Genomic DNA, 18,718 nt, shown 5'->3' on the forward strand with positions numbered 1-18,718 from the left:
TGGCCAGGTGTGATGGCTCACACCTGTAATCCCAGCACTCCTGGAGGCTGAAGCGAGTACACTGTCTGAGCTTACAGGTTCAAGACCAGCCAAAACAAAAGCAAGACATGGTCCCTAAAAATGGCTTGCAATGTGATGGGAACCTATAGTCCCAGGTTGCTGCAAGCAGTAATGCAACTGCACTCTACCAAGGGTGACAATGTGAGATGCTATCTCAAAAAAAAAAAAGATAAATATTGCAGGGAAACTGTAAACCAGTAAGCTAACAGTCACATGTAGGATGATAACTATTAGTTATTAATTAAAGAAAGAAAGATGCAACTAATCTCTCATTGACAAATACAAATTATTTTCTCCTTTTGTAAGGAAACAAAACTTACCTAATATGGCTTCTTCTTGCTGGAGATCTATGAATATCAAATAATGTGTTTTCTCTCTTTTTTTGATGAGCTGGTACTAAAACAAACGAAAAAAAAAAAGGATGACGGAGGAATAACTAATAATAAATTAATGTCTTAAAGGAGAAAAGTTACTTCTGTTAACTTTCTACTCATATGTCTTCAACTTCTGAATGCTATTTAGAACATTAATAAAAATTTTGTATTAATACTATGAAGTTGCAAATAAATACTCTGAACAGATGTTAACAAATCTTTGTGACTACAGGTTAGACAAAGATTTCTTAGCTACAACACCAAAAGCACAATTCATTAAAAAATGTTTTATAGGGCACCTGTGGCTCAGTGGGTAGGGCGCCGGCCCCAAATACCAAGGGTGGCAGGTTCAAACCCAGCCCCAGCCAAACTGCAACAATAAAAAAAACATAGCTGGATGTAGTAAATATGTGAGAGGACATGAGACCAGTGCCCAGAGTATACCAGTGACCATTTTTTTTTTTTTTGTGGTTTTTGGCCGGGGCTGGGTTTGAACCTGCTACCTCCAGCATATGGGACCGGTGCCCTACTCCTTGAGCCACAGGCGCCACCCCAGTGACCATTATAAGTGTTTTGAAATTACAGAGTGGTGCTAATGGCCTAATACTGCAAATAGCAAATATCCTAAAAACCACTAAGTTGTACTTTTTTTTTCTTTCTTTTTGTAGAGACAGTCTAACTTATCGCCCTCGGTAGTGTGCCATGGAGTGACACAACTCACAGCAACCTCCAGCTCTTGGGCTTAGGCAATTCTCTCGTCTCAGCATCCCGAGTGGCTGGGACTACAGGCATCCACCACAAAGCCTGGCTATTTTTTTGTTGCAGTTTGGCCGGGGCCGGGTTTGAACCTGCCACCCTCGGTATTTGGGGCCGGCGCCCTACTCACTGAGCCATAGGAGTCACCCAGTGGTACTTATTAAAAGGTGAATTTCATGGTACGTGAGTTATATCTCAGTTAAAAACATTGGAGGGGGGCGGTGCCTGTGGCTCAGTGAGTAAGGGCACCAGCCCCATATATCGAGGGTGGCAGGTTCAAACCTGGCCCCGGCCAAACTGCAACAAGAAATACCTGGGCGTTGTGGCATGCGCCTGTAGTCCCAGTTAATTGGGAGGCTGAGGCAAGATAATCACCTAAGCCCAAGAACTGGAGGTTGCTATGAGTTACAACGCCACAGCAACCTACCGAGGGTGACAAAATGAGACTTTGTCTCTAAAAAAACATTAGAGGGAAAACATTAGTGATTTTTAAGCTGAGAAAAGGTCAATGAAAACAGTGCTTGAGGAACTGATTACTTGTCCTTAGATTTAAGCTGCATAAAGATAAACTTTGACCAGGGATAGTGGCATGGGTATCTGTAGTCAGTCCTAGCTGTTAAAGAGGCTGAGAAAGGAAGACTGCTTGAACCCAGAAATTTGGGGTTGTTGTGATCTAGGCTGACACCACAGCACTCTAGCCCAGGTGACAGAGAGAGACTCTTGTCTTAAAAAAAAAAATCCTGGGGCGGCGCCTGTGGCTCAGTGAGTAGGGCACGGGCCCCATATGCTGAGGGTGGCGGGTTCAAAACCAGCCCCGGCCAAACTGCAACAAAAAAATAGCCGGGCGTTGTGGCGGGCGCCTGTAGTCCCAGCTGCTCGAGAGGCTGAGGCAAGAGAATCGCGTAAGCCCAGGAGTTAGAGGTCGCTGTGAGCTGTGTGAAGCCACAGCACTCTACCAAGGGTGGTACAATGAGATTCTGTCTCTAAAAAAAAAAAAAAAAAAAAAAATCCTCCTTCTCTACTGCCTGTCAGGAGGCAAGCATTTAAAAAAAAGAAAAAAAGAGGGTGGCACCTATGGCTCAGTGAGTAGGGCGCCAGTCCCACATACTGAGAGTAGCAGGTTCAAACCAGCCCCAGCCAAACTGCAACAAAAAAATAGCCAGGCGTTGTGGTGGGCGCCTGTAGTCCCAGCTACTCGGGAGGCTGAGGCAGGAGAATTGCCTAAGCCCAGCAGCTGGAGGTTGCTGTGAGCTGTGATGCCACAACACTCTACCAAGGGTGACAGAGTGAGACTCTGTCTCTAAAAAAAAAAGGTGGCACCCATAGCTCAGTCAACAGACGCTGGCCACATACACCAATAGTGCAATAGTGGCAGGTTCAAACCCAGCCTAGACCAGCTAAACCAACGACAACTACAACAACAACAACAAAAATAGCCGGGCATTGTGTTGGGCACCTGTAGTCCCAACTACTAGGGAGGCTGAGGCAAGAGAAGTGCTTAATCCCCAGAGTTAGAGGTTGCTATGAGCTGTGATGCCACAGCACCCTATAGAAGGTGACATAGTGACATTATGTCTCAAAAAAAAAAGAAGAGGCTTGGCACCCGTAGCTCAGTGAGTAGGGCACCAGCTACATATACAGAAGCTGAAGGGTTTGAGCCAGGCAGGCCCTGCTAAACAACAAGGACAACTGTAACCAAAAAATAGCCGGGTTTTGTGGTGGGTGTCTGTAGTCCCAGCTACTTGGGAGGCTGAGGCAAAAGAATCACTTAAGCCCAAGAGTTTGAGGTTGCTGTGAGCTGTGATGCCACAGCACTCCCTCAAAGGGAACATAGCAAGACTCTGTCTCAGAAAAAAAAAATTAAAGAAGAAGAATTGCTATAAATGAAAGTGTTCAATAAAATATACAACATAATACAAAATCATAATCAGTATTTATCATCTAAATATAAACTTCTCTAAATAAAATGTACATGATCTATGTAAATCAATGTTTCTACCATGTTCTTTAACATTCTTTCAATTGTGCATGTGTACATAATAAGTATATACAGGAACGGATACAGTATTGGGAATCTACAAGAGACTTTATTCTGTTAAATTTAGCAACTCTTTTTTTTTTTTAAAGAGACAGAGTCTCGGCTCGGCGCCTGTAGCTCAAGTGGCTAAGGCGCCAGCCACATACACCAGAGCTGGCAGGTTCGAATCCAGCCCACGCCTGCCAAACAACAATGACAACTACAACTGAAAAATAGCTGGGTGTTGTGGCGGGTGCCTATAGTCCCAGCTACTTGGGAGGCTGAGGCAAGAGAATTGCTTGAGCTCAAGAGTTGGAGGTTATTGTGAGCTGTGACACCATGGCACTCTACCCTGGGTGACAGCTTGAGGATCTGTCTCAAAAAAAAGAGACAGTCTCACTTTGTCACTCTCAGTAGAGTGCCATGGCATCACAACTCACAGCAACCTCCAGCTCTTGGGCTTAGGCAATTCTCTTGCCTCAGCCTCCCGAGGAGGTGGGACTACAGGCGTCCGCCACAACGCCCAGCTAGTATTATTCATTTTTTTTTGTTGTTGCAATTTGGCCAGGGCTGGGTTCGAACCAGCCACCTTTAGTATACAGGGCTGGCGCCCTACTCACCAGCCACAGGCGCTGCCGAACAATTTTTTTAAAAGGAATGGAGCTATCTAACTACAAAAAGGAAAAAAGTTATTCAGAGTCACTTACCAATTGGAGGTGCTTGGTATCGATCCACTGTTTTTCTTTGTCTGAGATTATATGGCCTATCATTTTCCTCTCCTTCTGCCTCTTCAACTTCTATATCGCCATCCTCCTCTTGAGATTCTAGTTTCCCACACACAAAGAAAAATGAAAGCACTTTTTTAATCCAAAAGAATTGGTTTATTCTGGGCGGCGCCTGTGGCTCAAGGAGTAGGGCGCCGGTCCCATATGCCAGAGGTGGCAGGTTCAAACCCAGCCCCGGCCAAGAAAAAAAAAAAAGAATTGGTTTATTCTAAAACTTAATATTTACATTTTACTTATAACTCTTCCTGCACAGGTAACATTTAAGTACCAACATTTTATTAAAAATCAACCTAGAGGGCAGCGCCTGTGGCTCAGTGAGTAGGGCGCCGGCCCCATATGCCGAGGGTGGCAGGTTCAAACCCAGCCCCAGCCAAACTGCAACAAAAAAATAGCCAGGCGTTGTGGCAGGCGCCTGTAATCCCAGCTGCTCAGGAGGCTGAGGCAAGAGAATCGCGTAAGCCCAAGAGTTAGAGGTTGCTGTGAGCCGTGTGACGCCACGGCACTCTACCCGAGGGCAGTACAGTGAGACTCTGTCTCTACAAAAAAAAAAAAAAAATCAGCCTAGATAGATGTAAAAGAAAATACTTCTACCAATGATCAATTCTCTGCTAAATCAATCAATGTGCTCCTATTTGACTTATTTACTAATTTGTAATCTCTTCAGAGCAACAATCAAGACAAACTTAAAAGTTTATCAAAAAACAATGAACTGGGCGGCACCTGTAGCTCAGTCGGTAGGGTGCCGGCCCCATATACCGAGGGTGGCGGGTTCAAACCCAGCCCCGGCCGAACTGCAAAAACAAAACAAATAAATATTACTAAAAAAAAAAAAAAACAATGAACCACGGCTGGGAGCGATGGCTCACGTCTGTAATCCCAGCACTCTTGGAGGCTGTCCAGGGGATTGCCTGAGCTCCCAAGTTTGAGACCAGCCTGAGCAAAATCAATACACTGTCTCTACAAAAAAAAATAAAAATAGTGGCTCAGTGCCTGTGGCTCAAGCAGCTAAGGCGCCAGCCACATGCACCTGACCTGGCAGGTTTGAATCCAGCCAGGGCCTGCCAAATAACAATGACAGCTGCAACCAAAAAATAGCTAGGTGATGTGGCGGGCGCCTGTGGTCCCAGCTACTTGGGAGGCGGAGACAGGAGAATCGCTTGAGCCCAAGAGTTGGAGGTTGCTGTGAGCTGTGATGTCACAACACTCTACCCAGGGCGACAGCTTGAGCCTCTGTCTCAAAAAACAAACAAATAAATAAATAAATAAATAGAAAAGGCTCAGCGCCTATAGCACAGTTGTTACGTCACTAGCCATATACCCCAAAGTTGACGGGTTCAAATAAGGCCCAGGCCAGCTAACTAGCAATGACAACTGCAACAAAAAAATAGCCGGGTGTTGTGGCGGGCTCCTGCAGCTACTTGTGAGGCCAAGGCAAGAGAATCGCTTGAGCCTAAGAATTTAAGGCTGCTGTGAGCTGTGACACCATAGCACTTCACCAAGGGCGACATATTGAGACTCTGGTCTCAAAAAAAAAAACTAAATGCATTCTTCAGACAGATTCCTTTGTAAAGTATTACTAATCTACTAATCTGCATTTACAATATGTCAAATCTTCTGAAAATTCATTCTGATAAAGATTAATACCTACAGAATTAAATCCTATAGGTATACTCATCATCCATCTGTAATCCACAACGCCAAAGCACTTTCATCATGTTTCCAGCTCAAGCCCTACAAATTCCAGTGTAGGCTCTTCAGTTTTTTTTTTTTTTTTTTTTTTTTTTTTTTTTTTTAATTTTTTTATTAAATCATAAGTGTATACAATGATATGATTATGGGGCATCATACACTCACTTCATAAACCATTTGACACATTTTTATCCCAGTGGTTAACATAGCCTTTCCGGCGTTATCTCAGTTACTGTGCCAAAACATTTAGGCTCTTCAGTTTAGAACTCAGACAGACTTCAAAAACAAACAGTATAAAAAAATGAACAGGGGGGCGGCGCCTGTGGCTCAAGGAGTAGGGCGCCAGTTCCATATGCCAGAGGTGGCAGGTTCAAACCCAGCCCTGGCCAAAAAAAAAAAAAAAAAGCCACTATCACTGAAACTTAGGGACATCATTCTTGTGGTTCTCCCCATGTGCATGGTATTTGAAAATAAACCTTTCTCTTAAAAAAAAAAAAAAAAAAATGAACAGGAGAGAGGGGAGGATGGGTGGAGGGAGGATAATTAGTGGGTCCACACCTACGGTGCACCTTAGAAGGGTAAAGGTGAAATTTACTAAATGTAGAATATAAAAGTCTGAATACAATATCTAAGAAAATACCACAAAGACTATGTTAACCAGTTCAATGAAAATATTTCAAACTGTATATAAAATTAGCACATTGTACCTCATGATTGCATTACTGTACACAGCTATGATTTAATAAAAATAAAAAAATGAACAGTATATCTCCCCCACTAATACTAGGGGACCTTCTTTTTCTAAGAGGGATTTTTTTTTTTTTTTTTTTGGCCAGGGCTGGGTTTGAACCCACCACCTCCGGCATATGGGACTGGCGCCCTACTCCTTGAGCCACAGGCGCCACCATGGGACCTTCTTTTTCTAAACGTCACTTCTTTCTGTACACTTTTTTCTTAGTCCATAACTTTACTTACTTCTTTACATTCATTTCTTAGTCCATAACTAAATTCAAGATCCAAATTATCAGAGATTTAGCTATGGATCGCAAAACCACCTTCCAGTTAGAAGGTGCCAGCTGGGCGCAGTGGCTCACACCTATAATCCCAGCACTCTGGGAGGCCGAGGCAGGTGATTGCTTGAGCTCACAAGTTTGAGACCAAACTTGCAAAAGCAAGACCCCATCTCTACTACAAAATAAAAAAAATTTAAAAAAAAACTGAGGCAAGAGGATTGCTTGAGCCCAATAGTTGGAGGTTGCTATAAGCTTTACAAGCTGTAGAATAGCCACAGCACTCTACCCAGGGCAACAGCTTAAAACTCTGTCTCAAAAAAATAATTAATTAGGGCGGCTCCTGTGGCTCAGCGGGTAGGGCGCCGGTCCCATATGCCGGAGGTGGCGGGTTCAAACCCAGCCCCGGCCAAAAAAAAAAAAAAAAAAAAAAAAAAAAAAAAAAATAATTAATTAATTAATTAATTAAAAAAAAAAAAGAAAAAGAAAAGAGAAGGTACTGAAGTATAAAAGGGGCCTCACCTAAAAAGAAAATTAGCCAATGAGAAATGTGCACCAGATTACTTAGGATTATCAATGACTATTCATGAATACATGAAATATATTTCAGAATGTTTAATGTACAGTTATAAGCATTTTTTCCAAATGAAGGAAATGAAAACTCAGAATGCCAACCATTTTTAAATAATTTCAGACATACATTATATACCTCAAAATACAAAAATTACTCACCTGGCAATATCACATATATTATTACTTATATATTTTTCTTCCCCCCACCTGAACTTTGTAGTATTTGTTACATGAGGTATTTTACAAACCTTCTTCTTCACCCTCCGTAGAAACTTCATGATGATTTTGTATCCCATAACTATTTCTTCTCAGTGATTTTCTTCGTCTTTTCACTCTTGAATACATATCCATGTTTTCCTTTTAAAGAGAGAAAATAAATACTAATATGGTATTCATTCTCCACTATAAATAATAATTAACACAATGAGACATGTCTACTCAATAAAATTTATTGGGCACCTATTTCCAAAGCACAAATTTGTGCAAATGGAACTTTCCAAATCCAACATAAGGAACAAAAGGGAAAACACAAAACCTATACATGTAACCTCATCAACACACTTTTTCCCTCAAGCAAATACCAACCTATTATAAAAGAAAAATTAAAAGCCACAAAGAGAGGTACCAAGTACTTTAGAATGCAAAGAGAAGACCCTCCTCTGATTATGAGGTGAAGGGAAGGGAGGCCAAATTTGAAATGAACCTTCAAACAAAGGTAAGATTGTAGCTGTTGCTAACCAGAAGTATTAACGAGAGTAAAAGACATGGGAACGAGAATGATTTGTTTATATTTGGGCAATGGTGAGTAAAAAGATAAAAGCTGATGCCAGACCATAAAGGTCAAGGTGTTTTTAATTAACAACAATAACAAAAAAAAAAAAGAAGAAGAAGAAGAAGAAGAAAGCAAGCCGTAAAATTCTAAACTAGGCCAGGTGCAGTGGCTCACACCTACAACCCCACTGTTTTAGGAAGCTTGAGGAGGGAGAATGGCTTGAGGCCAAAAGTTTGAGACCAGCCTGGGAAACACAGCAAGATACTTTCTATGTTCTCATAGCAACATACAAAAAGTTTTTTTTTTTTTTAATTAGTAGAGCATGCTAGCACATGCCTGTAGTCCTAGCTACTTGGGAGGTTGACGCAGGAAGACTATTTAAGCCCAAAAGTTTGACAATGTAGTAAGCTGCAATCATGCCACTGCACTCTGTTCGGGGCCAAATTCTTGTATTGTTTTTGTTTTCCAATTTCAGAACACTACATGGGTATAGATGTTTTGGTTACATGCAATGCCCTTTTGTACAGTTTGAATCAAGGTTATAATTATTTCCATGCCCCAGATAGTGTGCATTGTACCTGTTAAATGTAAATTTACATCTCCCCTCCTCCTCTCACCAGATTATTTGTAACTAAATGAATAAGCGAAAACAGATAAAATAATAAAATTCCAAACTAAGTTGGAAATGAGGAGCAACAATCAAAAAAATTCAACTGTTGCTCATTCTCCCTTTAAATTCTTTAATCAAAATAAAAAATATTTGCTAGGACTGCTATACTTAAGATACTTACAAATTCTGTATCTGTCCACATTCGAAGTCGTTCTACTTCTCCTGACCGACGATTCCGTCGGATATTAATGTTGTCCATTTCCTGTAATACAGCTTCAGCAGTACTAGAATCATATAATAAAATCGGGTTTAGACAAATGGTAGGACCAACTCTGATATTTAACTGTACATACCATCACAGATTAATTAAATATCTTTACCAGCATCCATCAGTAGACAATGCACAATAAAAAATGAATTTTTTAGAATAAAACATCTCCTATCTTAACATATTTATTAAAATAAAACTTTAGAGGCTCGGCACCTGTAGCTCTGTGTTTAGGGTGCCGGCCACATGCACCAGGGCTGGTGGGTTTAAATCCGACCTGGGCCTGCTAAACAATAAGGACAACAACAAAATAGCCAGGCGTTGTGGCAGGCACCTATAGTCTCAGCTACTTGGGAGGCTGAGGTAAGACTGAAAGGTGGGGGCAAACTACAGTCCACAGGCCACATGAGGCGGTGTGATTGTATTTGTTCCTGTTTTGTTTTTTTACTTCAAAATAAGATATGTGCAGTGCACATAGGAATTTGTTCATAAATTTTTTTTTTTTTTTTAACTATAGTCCGGCCCTCCAACAGTCTGAGGGACAGTGAACTGGGCCCCTGTTTAAAAAGTTTGAGGGTCTTGGTGCCTGTGGCTCAAGTGGCTAAGGCGCCAGCCACATATACCTGAGCTGGCAGGTTCAAATCCAGCCCGGGCCTGCCAAACAACAATCAAAAAATAGCCGGGCGTTATGGCGGGCGCCTGTAGTCCCAGCTACTTGGGAGGCGGAGACAGGAGACTCACTTGAGCCCAGGAGTTTGAGGTTGCTGTGAGCTACGATGCCATAGCACTCTACCCAGGGCAACAGCTTAGGGCTCTGTCTCAAAAAAAAAAAAAAAAGTTTGAGGATCCCTGGGTTAAGAGAATCACTTAAGCCCAAGAGTTTGAGGTTGCTGTGATCTGTGACTCCAAAGCACTCTACTGAGTTTGACACAGTGAGACTCTGTCTCAAAAAAAAAGAAAGAAAGAAAGAAAAAGAAATAAAAGGCTTTTGTTTATGAGATTCCAAAATATACAATGCTACTACAAGTTAACTGATTACTACACCTACGACACTTAAAAAAAAAAAAAATCTAACTCAATATTTTTATTTGAAGATGATGTTAAGAATAATATTGTAGGCTCGGATGTGCAAGTGGAAAAAAAAAAAAATATTGTAGGCTCGGCTCCTGTGGCTCAAGCGGCTAAGGCGCCAGCCACATATACACCTGAGCTGGCGGGTTTGAATCCAGCCTGGGCCTGCCAAAACAACAATGACGGCTACAACCAAAAAATAGCTGGGCGTTGTGGTGGGCGCCTGTACCCCAAGCTACTTGGAAGGCTGAGGCAAGAGAATCACTTAAGCCCAGGAGTTGGAGGTTGCTGTGAACTGTGATGCCAGTTCACAGAGCACTCTACCTGAGGCTATGTCTCAAAAAAAAAAAAAAAAAAGGGGCGGCGCCTGTGGCTCAGCGGGTAGGGCGCCGGTCCCATATGCCGGAGGTGGCGGGTTCAAACCCAGCCCCGGCCAAAAAAAAAAGAATAATATTGCACAAAATAAAATGATTTATAAGAAGTTTAAAGCCAATACAATGTTAATTAAACATTTTAGAAATTAGAGAACATTTGACATTCAAAAACTATATTGTAACATCTTAGCAATTTTTAGTTTATCTTTTCACATTTACATAAACACTTACTAGATATCCAATACTGATCTAAATATTTAACAAATAACAACATACCCAAATTTGATGTTACCATTAGATGATATAATTTCCTGTCCTGTCAAAAAGGGATTATATTGACTTCCTTTCTCCAGGCCATTTAAGGATTAAGTAGAATGTTGTATTAATTGAGAAGAATAAAGTTCTTTGAATGTAGATGTTGAGCTAACAGTCAGCTAGATTCACTCATTTGATAAGAGACTAAATCTCATATATCAAGTATCATAATACCTTCAATTCAAAATCTTGACTAAGCAAACTATTTACTACATTCCAATAAGAACATAATGTTTGAAAATTATCAAAACTACAAATGTTAAATGAGCAGGCTTGGTGTCCATAGCTCAACGGTTAAGGTACCAGCCACATACATGGAAGCTGGCCAGTTCGAGCCTGGCCCAGGCCTGCCAAACAACAATGACAACTACGACAAAAAAATAGCTGGGCGTTGCGGCAAGTGCCTGTAGTCTCAGCTACTCAAGAGGCTGAGGTAAGAGAATTGCTTAAGCCCAAGAGTTTGATGTTGCTGTGAGCTGTGACGCCACAGCACTCTACCGAGGGTGACATAATAAGACTCTGTCTCAAAAAAAAAAGTTAAATGAGCAAGTATCAAAGGACTATAGTAGTGAAGACACAATAAAATTCCTTTTTATATTATCTAACTATGCACAAGTGTTTAAAAGAGATGGGAAAACTAGCTATTATATAAATTATATTAAATCTATTACAATGACTGATAACCGCTAACCATTAATTCAAATTAAGTTTTAATATAACTACATTTATTGCTAAATCATTTCTTACATTATTTTTTTAAAACATTATGGCTCTTTAATACTCAATATCCATAAGAATAAGAAGAAATTATGGCTTAAAACTCAAATAATTAAGTAAAATGGATTAATGGATAAACAGTCATACCTATTTACTAGTTGATCAAATAACAAACTCTGGTTCACACTTTCAAATCGGTTTTTCCTAGAACGACAACTTTTTCTGACTTCCATGTCACCGTTCATACAAGAAAGGTCCCCATCTCCCTTCTTTTCCCCTCGAAGGGGATGACTTCGAAGGGCTACAAGAAAAGAGATAATTTGCATTTTGAAGTAGATTACAAAAAGAAAAAAGATTAAAAGCTTACTATAAAAGACTACACAAAGTTGAATATAACATCTTACATGGCTTTAATATTCAATATTTTAAAATTTTTATAAGTGTTTAAAAGTCTGCCATAATAATTTATTTCAGTTATACTGATTTCTGAAAGGTTAACAACTACATACATTTTTATAGTGGCTGAAATTCAGCCATTTCCAACTGTATGCTCAGTATACCATAAATTACTCTATTTGCCCCACTTTAATGCTTTCTCTAACACCATTAAAATAATTTCAGTACTGGGCGGCGCCTGTGGCTCAGTGAGCAGGGCACCGGCCCCATATGCCGAGGGGGGGGGTTCAAACCCAGCCCCGGCCAAACTGCAACAAAAAAATAGCCGGGCATTGTGGTGGGCGCCTGTAGTCCCAGCTACTCAGGAGGCTGAGGCAGGAGAATCACTTAAGCCCAGGAGTTGGAGGTTGCTGTGAGCTGTGTGATGCCACGGCACTCTACCGAGGGCGATAAAGTGAAACTCTTGTCTCTACAAAAAAAAAAAAATAATAATTTCAGTACTAACCGATTTCGCAATAGAATACTCACATAAGCTACTATGTCCATTTGGTAATGCAGCACCAGGCTGAGAAGTTAACCTAGAACACAATTACATTTAATATGCAAACACATCAACAGTTTAGATAAGCAATAAATACAATACTGCTGGAATTACTTTAATCTTTAAAATGTAATACTACTTTTTTAAGAGTACAAATAACATTTTTTACTAACATTAGTAATATATAAATTAATAAAATACACTAGCTAGTTAAGAGTTACTTCATTACTTCAAAAAAAGCTTCAGTGATAGTTTATAAATTTACTGTATCACCAACTCTATAAATGAAAACTGCAGTGAAAAGCATTAAGTTCAGCATGCACCATATTATTAACTGAGGCCATAAACAGCAGATATTAACTACTGGTTTTGGTTGACAAAACAAAATCCAAACAATGACAAATTATTAACATAATAAATTGTATTTAAATGAACTTGGACTAATAGGATTTAATAATTTCTTCAAAATATTTCATTACACATATTAAACTGACAAAAGAAGACCTAGCTGATTTCTCAAAACGGTCATTTTACAATTCTCCCTTCTGGGTGAAGGAAGAGTAATTTAAGTCACTAGAAAGATATGGAAAGAGTCATCAAAAATGAGAACTTACAAAAAAGGCATAGCTTTTGTATAATTGGAAATTTTAGGGCGGTGCCTGTGGCTCAAAGGAGTAGGGCGCCGGCCCCATATGCCAGAGGTGGCGGGTTCAAACCCAGCGCCAGCCAAAAACTGCAAAAAAAAAAGAAAGTTCAGAAACAAAACAAAATTGGTCCCTAATGGACCGGGCAAGGTGGCTCCCACCTATAATCCTAATCCTAGTATTCTGGGAGGCCCAGATGGCTGGATTACTTGAGCACAGGAGCTTGAGACCAGCCTGAGTAAAAGTGAGACCTGGTCTTCACTAAAAACAGAAAAACTTGCCAGGTGTTATGGTAGGTGCCTGTAGTCCCAGCTACTTGGGAGGCTGAGGCAAGAGTATCCCTAGAGGCCAAGAGTTTGAGGTTGCTGTGAGCTATGAGTCCATGGTACTCTGTGTAGGGTGACAGGGTAAAACTCTGTCTCAAAAAAAATAAAAAAGTAAATTGTTCCCTAATAAAAGAGCTGTCAGCATAAACTAAGACATTTTTGAAATACCCAACAATTATTCTCTTTTTTTTTTTTTTTCCAGTTTGGCTGGGGCCAGGTTGAACCCACCACCCTCAGAATATGGGGCCGATGCCCTACTCAATGAGCCACAGGTGCTGCCCCCCAACAATTATTTTCAAAGATTACAAAAATCCAAAGATAGTAAATACAGCAGAACCTCCATAATTGACTACTGCCTTAAGTTGACCTAATTTGTACAGACCAGACAAGCATCACATGTACTCAACGGAAGTTCCTTATGTTGAGCACCTCGATGTGCTAACCAGTTTGTTATAGTCCTCTGGAGGGTGGTCAACTTAAAGAGTCTCTACCAGCTTGGCGCCTGTGGCTCAAGCAGCTAAGGCACCAGCCACATACACCTGAGCTGGCGAGTTCGAATCCAGCCCGGGCCCACCAAACAACAAAGACAGCTGCAACCAAAAAATAGCTGGGCATTGTGGCAGGCGCCTATAGTCCCAGCTACTTCGGAGGTGGAGGCTCACTTGAGCCCAGGAGTTAGAGGCTGTTGCGAGCTGTGATGCCACGCACTCTACCCAGGACAACAGCTTGAGGCTACTTGGGAGAATCGCTCTTAAGCCCAAAAGATTGAGGTTGCTGTGAGCCGTGATGCCACAGCACTTTACCAAGGGCAACATAGTGAGACTCTGTCTAAAATGAAAAAAGAATTTAGGGTCTATTGACTAAGCACCCGTAGTTCAGTGTTTAGGGCACTGGCCACATGCTCTGGGGCTGGTGGGTTCAAATCCGGCCAGGGCCTACTAAAAAAAAAGAAGAAAGAAAAAAAAAATTTGCCGGGCATTGTGGCAGGCACCTGTAGTCCCAGGTACTAGGGAGGCTGAGCCAAGTGAATCACTTGAGCCCCAGAGTTGGAGGTTGCTGTGAGCTATGATGCCACAGCGCTCCAGTGAGGGTAACACTGGAGTATTATTTTATTGAGACTATCTCAATTAAAAAAAAGAAAGAAAGAAATGAGAACTTTAGCTCAGTGCCTGTAGCTCAGTGGTTAGGGCACCAGCCACATGCACCAGGGCTGGTGGGTTTGAGGCCCAGGACTGCTAAACAACAATGACGACAACAACAACAACAAAAATAGCCAGGCATTGTGGTGGGTGCCTGTAGTCCCAGCTATTCAGAAGGCTGAGGCAAGAGAATCGCTTGAGCCCAAGAGTTAGAGCTTGCTGTGAGTTATGATGTCACGGCACTTTACCAAGGGCAACACAGTGAGATTCTGTCTCAAAAAAAACAAAAAAAAAATGAAAAGATTTCTTTAAAAAGTAATCAAAATTTCATTATATTTTAGTGTATCAATTCAAATGGAATATTCAACATCTCAGAAAGAAGAAATTTTATTTATTTTCAAATAAAAAACAATTCCAACTATATGCTTTATTTAAATGTTCGGATCTATAAATATGTATGCATATTTGAGACTTAACAAAATCCTTATTATTTTAGTAATCATTTTTTTTTTTTTTTTTATACAGAGTCTTACTGTATCACCCTCAGTAGAGTGCCATGGCTTCACACAGCTCACAGCAATCTCCAACTCCTGGGCTTAGGCGATTCTCTTGCCTCAGCCTCCCAAGTAGCTGGAACTACAGGCTCCCGCCACAACACCTGGCTATTTTTGTTGCAGTTTGGTCAGTACGAGGTGCCGGCGCCCTACCCACTGAGCACAGATGTATTTTTATTATACCATATAGCTACATAAAACAACAATATTTCATAGCATATTTGGGGAAAATAAAATTGTGTACAAAACCCATGAAGTTTAAAACAATTTACTTATAAGTATGTATATAAAACTAGTTGTTTGTAAGTTAAGAAAATTAACAATAATACCAGCTCTGAATCGCATCAAATAATTTATGAAAAACAATCAAAAAGTTGTCCTTTCTCACCTGGCCTGGCCAGCTGGTAGGTTCCATTCTTCTCGCTGACCAGTACTTCGTGATTTTGATTTGTCTTTGCAAACAGAATCAGGTTGTTTCAAAGTGCGTTTGGCTGGAGGAGATATGTGGCTATCACTTAGGCTACCATCAGCTTCAGCTTTCTGAAAGACAACATTAAAAGTGTATTGGGCGGTGCCTGTGGCTCAAGGAGTAGGGCGCCGGCCTCATATACCAAGGGTGGTGGTTTCAAACCCAGCCCCCGCCAAAAAACAAACAAACAAACAAAAGAAAAAATTGTTTATTAGTCCTCTTAAGTCAAATAGGCGACGCCTGTGGCTCAACAGAGTAGGGCACCAGCCCCATATGCCAGAGGTGGTGGGTTCAAACCCAGCCTTGGCCAAGAAAAAAAAAAACTGCAAAAAAATAATAATAAATAAATAAATAAGTAAAACACAGGGCGGCACCCATAGCTCAGTGGGTAGGCTGCTGGCTACATACACCGAGGCTGGTGGGTTTGAACTCGGCCCAGGCCTGCTAAACAACGATAACTGCAATAACAACAACAACAACAACAAAAATAGCCAGGCATTGTGGTAGGTGCCTACAGTCCCAAGCTACTTGGGAAGCTGAGGCAAGAAAATCGCTTAAGCCCAAGGATTTTTCTTTTGAGACAGAGTCTCACTATGTAGCCCTCGGTAGAGTGCCGTGCTGTCGCAGCTCACAGAAACCTTAAACTCTTAGGCTCAAGCAATTCCCTTGCCTCACCCTCCCAAGCAGCTGGGACTACAAGTGCCCGCCACAATGCCCAGCTATTTTTTTTGTAGTTGTCATTGTTGTTTTAGCTGGCCGGGGCTGGGCTCAAACCTGCCAGCCTCGCGGTATATGTGGCCAGTGCCCTACAGGCGCCGCCAGTTTTTTTTCAGAGACAGCGTCTCACTTTATCACTCTTGGTAGAGTGCTGTAGCATCACAGCTCACAGCAACCTCCAACTCCTGGGCGATTCTCTTACCTCAGCCTCCCAAGTAGCTGGGACTACAGGCCAGTTTTTTTTTTTTTTTTAATAAATCCTGTCTTACCACTGATTTGTAGTAAGACAAATATAATTTTTAATATTCTTGAATAATCAAGCATAGTGTTTTTTCAAGCAACAAATATGTACTGAATAAATCACACTACAAATACAGTTAAATGTAATAATCTACAAGTACATATAGAAACAATAAATTTAGAAAGATGAAATTTATAATCAGAAAAGCATTTTTAGTTTTTTGTTTGTTTTTTGGAGACAGAGTCTCAGTATGTTGCCCTCAGTAGAGTGCCATGGCATCATAGCTCACAGCAACCTCAAACTCTTGGGCTTAAGTGATTCTCTTGCCTCAGCCTCTCAAGGAGCTGGGACCATAGGTGCCTGCCACAACGTCCAGCTACTTTTTTTTTTTGTAGAGACGGAGTCTCACTGTACCGCTCTCGGGTAGAGTGCCGTGGCGTCACACGGCTCACAGCAACCTCTAACTCTTGGGCTCACGCGATTCTCTTGCCTCAGTCTCCCAAGCAGCTGGGACTACAGGCGCCCGCCACAACGCCCGGCTATTTTTTTTTTTTTTGTTGCAGTTTGGCCGGGGCTGGGTTTGAACCCGCCACCCTCAGCATATGGGGCCGGCGCCCTACTCACTGAGCCACAGGCGCCGCCCCGTCCAGCTACTTTTATGTTGCCGTTGTCATTGTTGTTTCCAGGTTCAAACCCACCAGCCTCAGTGTATGTGCTACGGGTGCCAAGCCAGTACTTCTAGTTTTTATTGTGAAAAAGTTTAAAGAAAAGGTGAATGGTATGTATGTACATACACAGATATACACATATGCACTTACACATAATATCTCTCAGACATGATGTCGCCTCTTCTCCTAAATACTCCTCTACGTGTACCTCCTAAAACAAGGATACTTTGCTACATTACCACCATACAATCCTCCCAAATAAGAAATCAACATTGGTATAACACAAAGCCAACGCACAGACACATTCAAATTTTACCAGATGTCCCAACAACGTCTCTCTTTCGAGTCCACAATCCTGTCCAGGAACACATACTGCATTTAGTTATTGGCCCTCCTCTGTCTCCTTCAATCTACACAGTGCTTCAGTCTTCCCCTTTCATTCATGCCCTTGACTGTGACACGTATAGGGTCTTGCTTTGCTTAGGCTCCTCTCAAACTCCTGACCTCAAGCAATCCTCTTGCCTCAGCTTCCTAGAGTGCTAGGATTACAGGCAGGACACACCACATCAAGTTCATTTCTTTTTTTTTTTTTATTGGAGACAGAGCCTCACTTTGTTGCCTTCAGTAGAGTGTCCTAGCGTCACAGCTCACAGCAACCTCAAACTCTTGGGCTCAAGCAATTCTCTTAGGCCTCAGCTTCCCAAAGAGCTGGGACTACAGGTGCCTGCCACAACACTTAGCTATTTTTAGAGACAGGGTCTTGCTCTGGCTCAGGCTGGTCTCAAACTCGTGAGCTCAGGCAATCCACTCACCTTGGCCTCCTAGAGTGCTAGGATTACAAACGTGAGCCACCGCACCCAGCCATAAATTTCTCAGTCTGGAATATAGCATATAACATTTCACAGACCCATTTGGTCAAGCTCTCTTATCATTGACCATCTGCAAGTACTAACATTTCCCAAATATACTCCAGAAAAACTACTAGGTACTGGGCGGCGCCTGTGGCTCAGTGAGTAGGGGACCGGCCCCATAATTCCGAGGGTGGCAGGTTCAAACCCGGCCCCAGCCAAACTGCAAACAAAAAAAAATAGCCAGGCGTGGGCAGTGCCTGTGCTCAGTGGTTAGGGCACCTACACCATATACGGAGGGTGGCAGGTTCAAACCCAACCACAGCCAAACTGCAACAAAAATAGCCAGGCATTTGGCAGGCACCTATAGTCTCAGCTACTTGGGAGGCTGAGGCAAAAGAATTGCCTAAGCCCAGGAGTTGGAGGTTGCTGTAAGCTGTGACGCCACAACACTCTACCCAGAGTGACAGCTTGAGACTCTTGTCTCAAAAAAAAAGAAAGAAAGAAAAAGAAAAACTACTAGCTACTGTTGAATTAACAAAAAAAGAAATAGGAGGGGCAGCACCTTTGGCTCAAAGGAGTAGGGTGCCAGCCCCATATGCCGGAGGTGGCAAGTTCAAGCCCAACCCCAGCCAAAAACTGCAAAAACAAAGAGAAAAGAAACAGGAAGTATTTGAAGTCTAGCAAGTTTTAAAACGATCCAAAACTCGGAGTGGTGGTTCATGCCTATAATCCCAGCAACTGAGATGGGAGGACTACTTGAGACTATGATTTCAAAACCAGC

General features: G+C 41.7%; 1 protein-coding gene across 3 annotated transcripts in view; it reads right to left on the reverse strand.

The window, feature by feature from the left end:
• ATAD2B (ATPase family AAA domain containing 2B) overlaps nt 1–18,718 on the reverse strand; it is a 176,979-nt gene that overhangs the window by 141,764 nt on the left and 16,497 nt on the right. For all 3 annotated transcript variants that reach the window (XM_053588597.1, XM_053588596.1, XM_053588598.1), the window contains exons 2-8: nt 15,380–15,531; nt 12,316–12,365; nt 11,539–11,692; nt 8,828–8,930; nt 7,513–7,621; nt 3,915–4,031; nt 381–456 (exon numbers count right to left, since the gene is read on the reverse strand). In XM_053588597.1, the coding sequence (XP_053444572.1) occupies nt 381–456; nt 3,915–4,031; nt 7,513–7,621; nt 8,828–8,930; nt 11,539–11,692; nt 12,316–12,365; nt 15,380–15,531 (761 nt within the window). The remainder of the gene's footprint in view (nt 1–380; nt 457–3,914; nt 4,032–7,512; nt 7,622–8,827; nt 8,931–11,538; nt 11,693–12,315; nt 12,366–15,379; nt 15,532–18,718) is intronic.

This window comes from Nycticebus coucang, chromosome 4 (assembly GCF_027406575.1).
Source record: "Nycticebus coucang isolate mNycCou1 chromosome 4, mNycCou1.pri, whole genome shotgun sequence".
Taxonomy (NCBI): domain Eukaryota; kingdom Metazoa; phylum Chordata; class Mammalia; order Primates; family Lorisidae; genus Nycticebus; species Nycticebus coucang.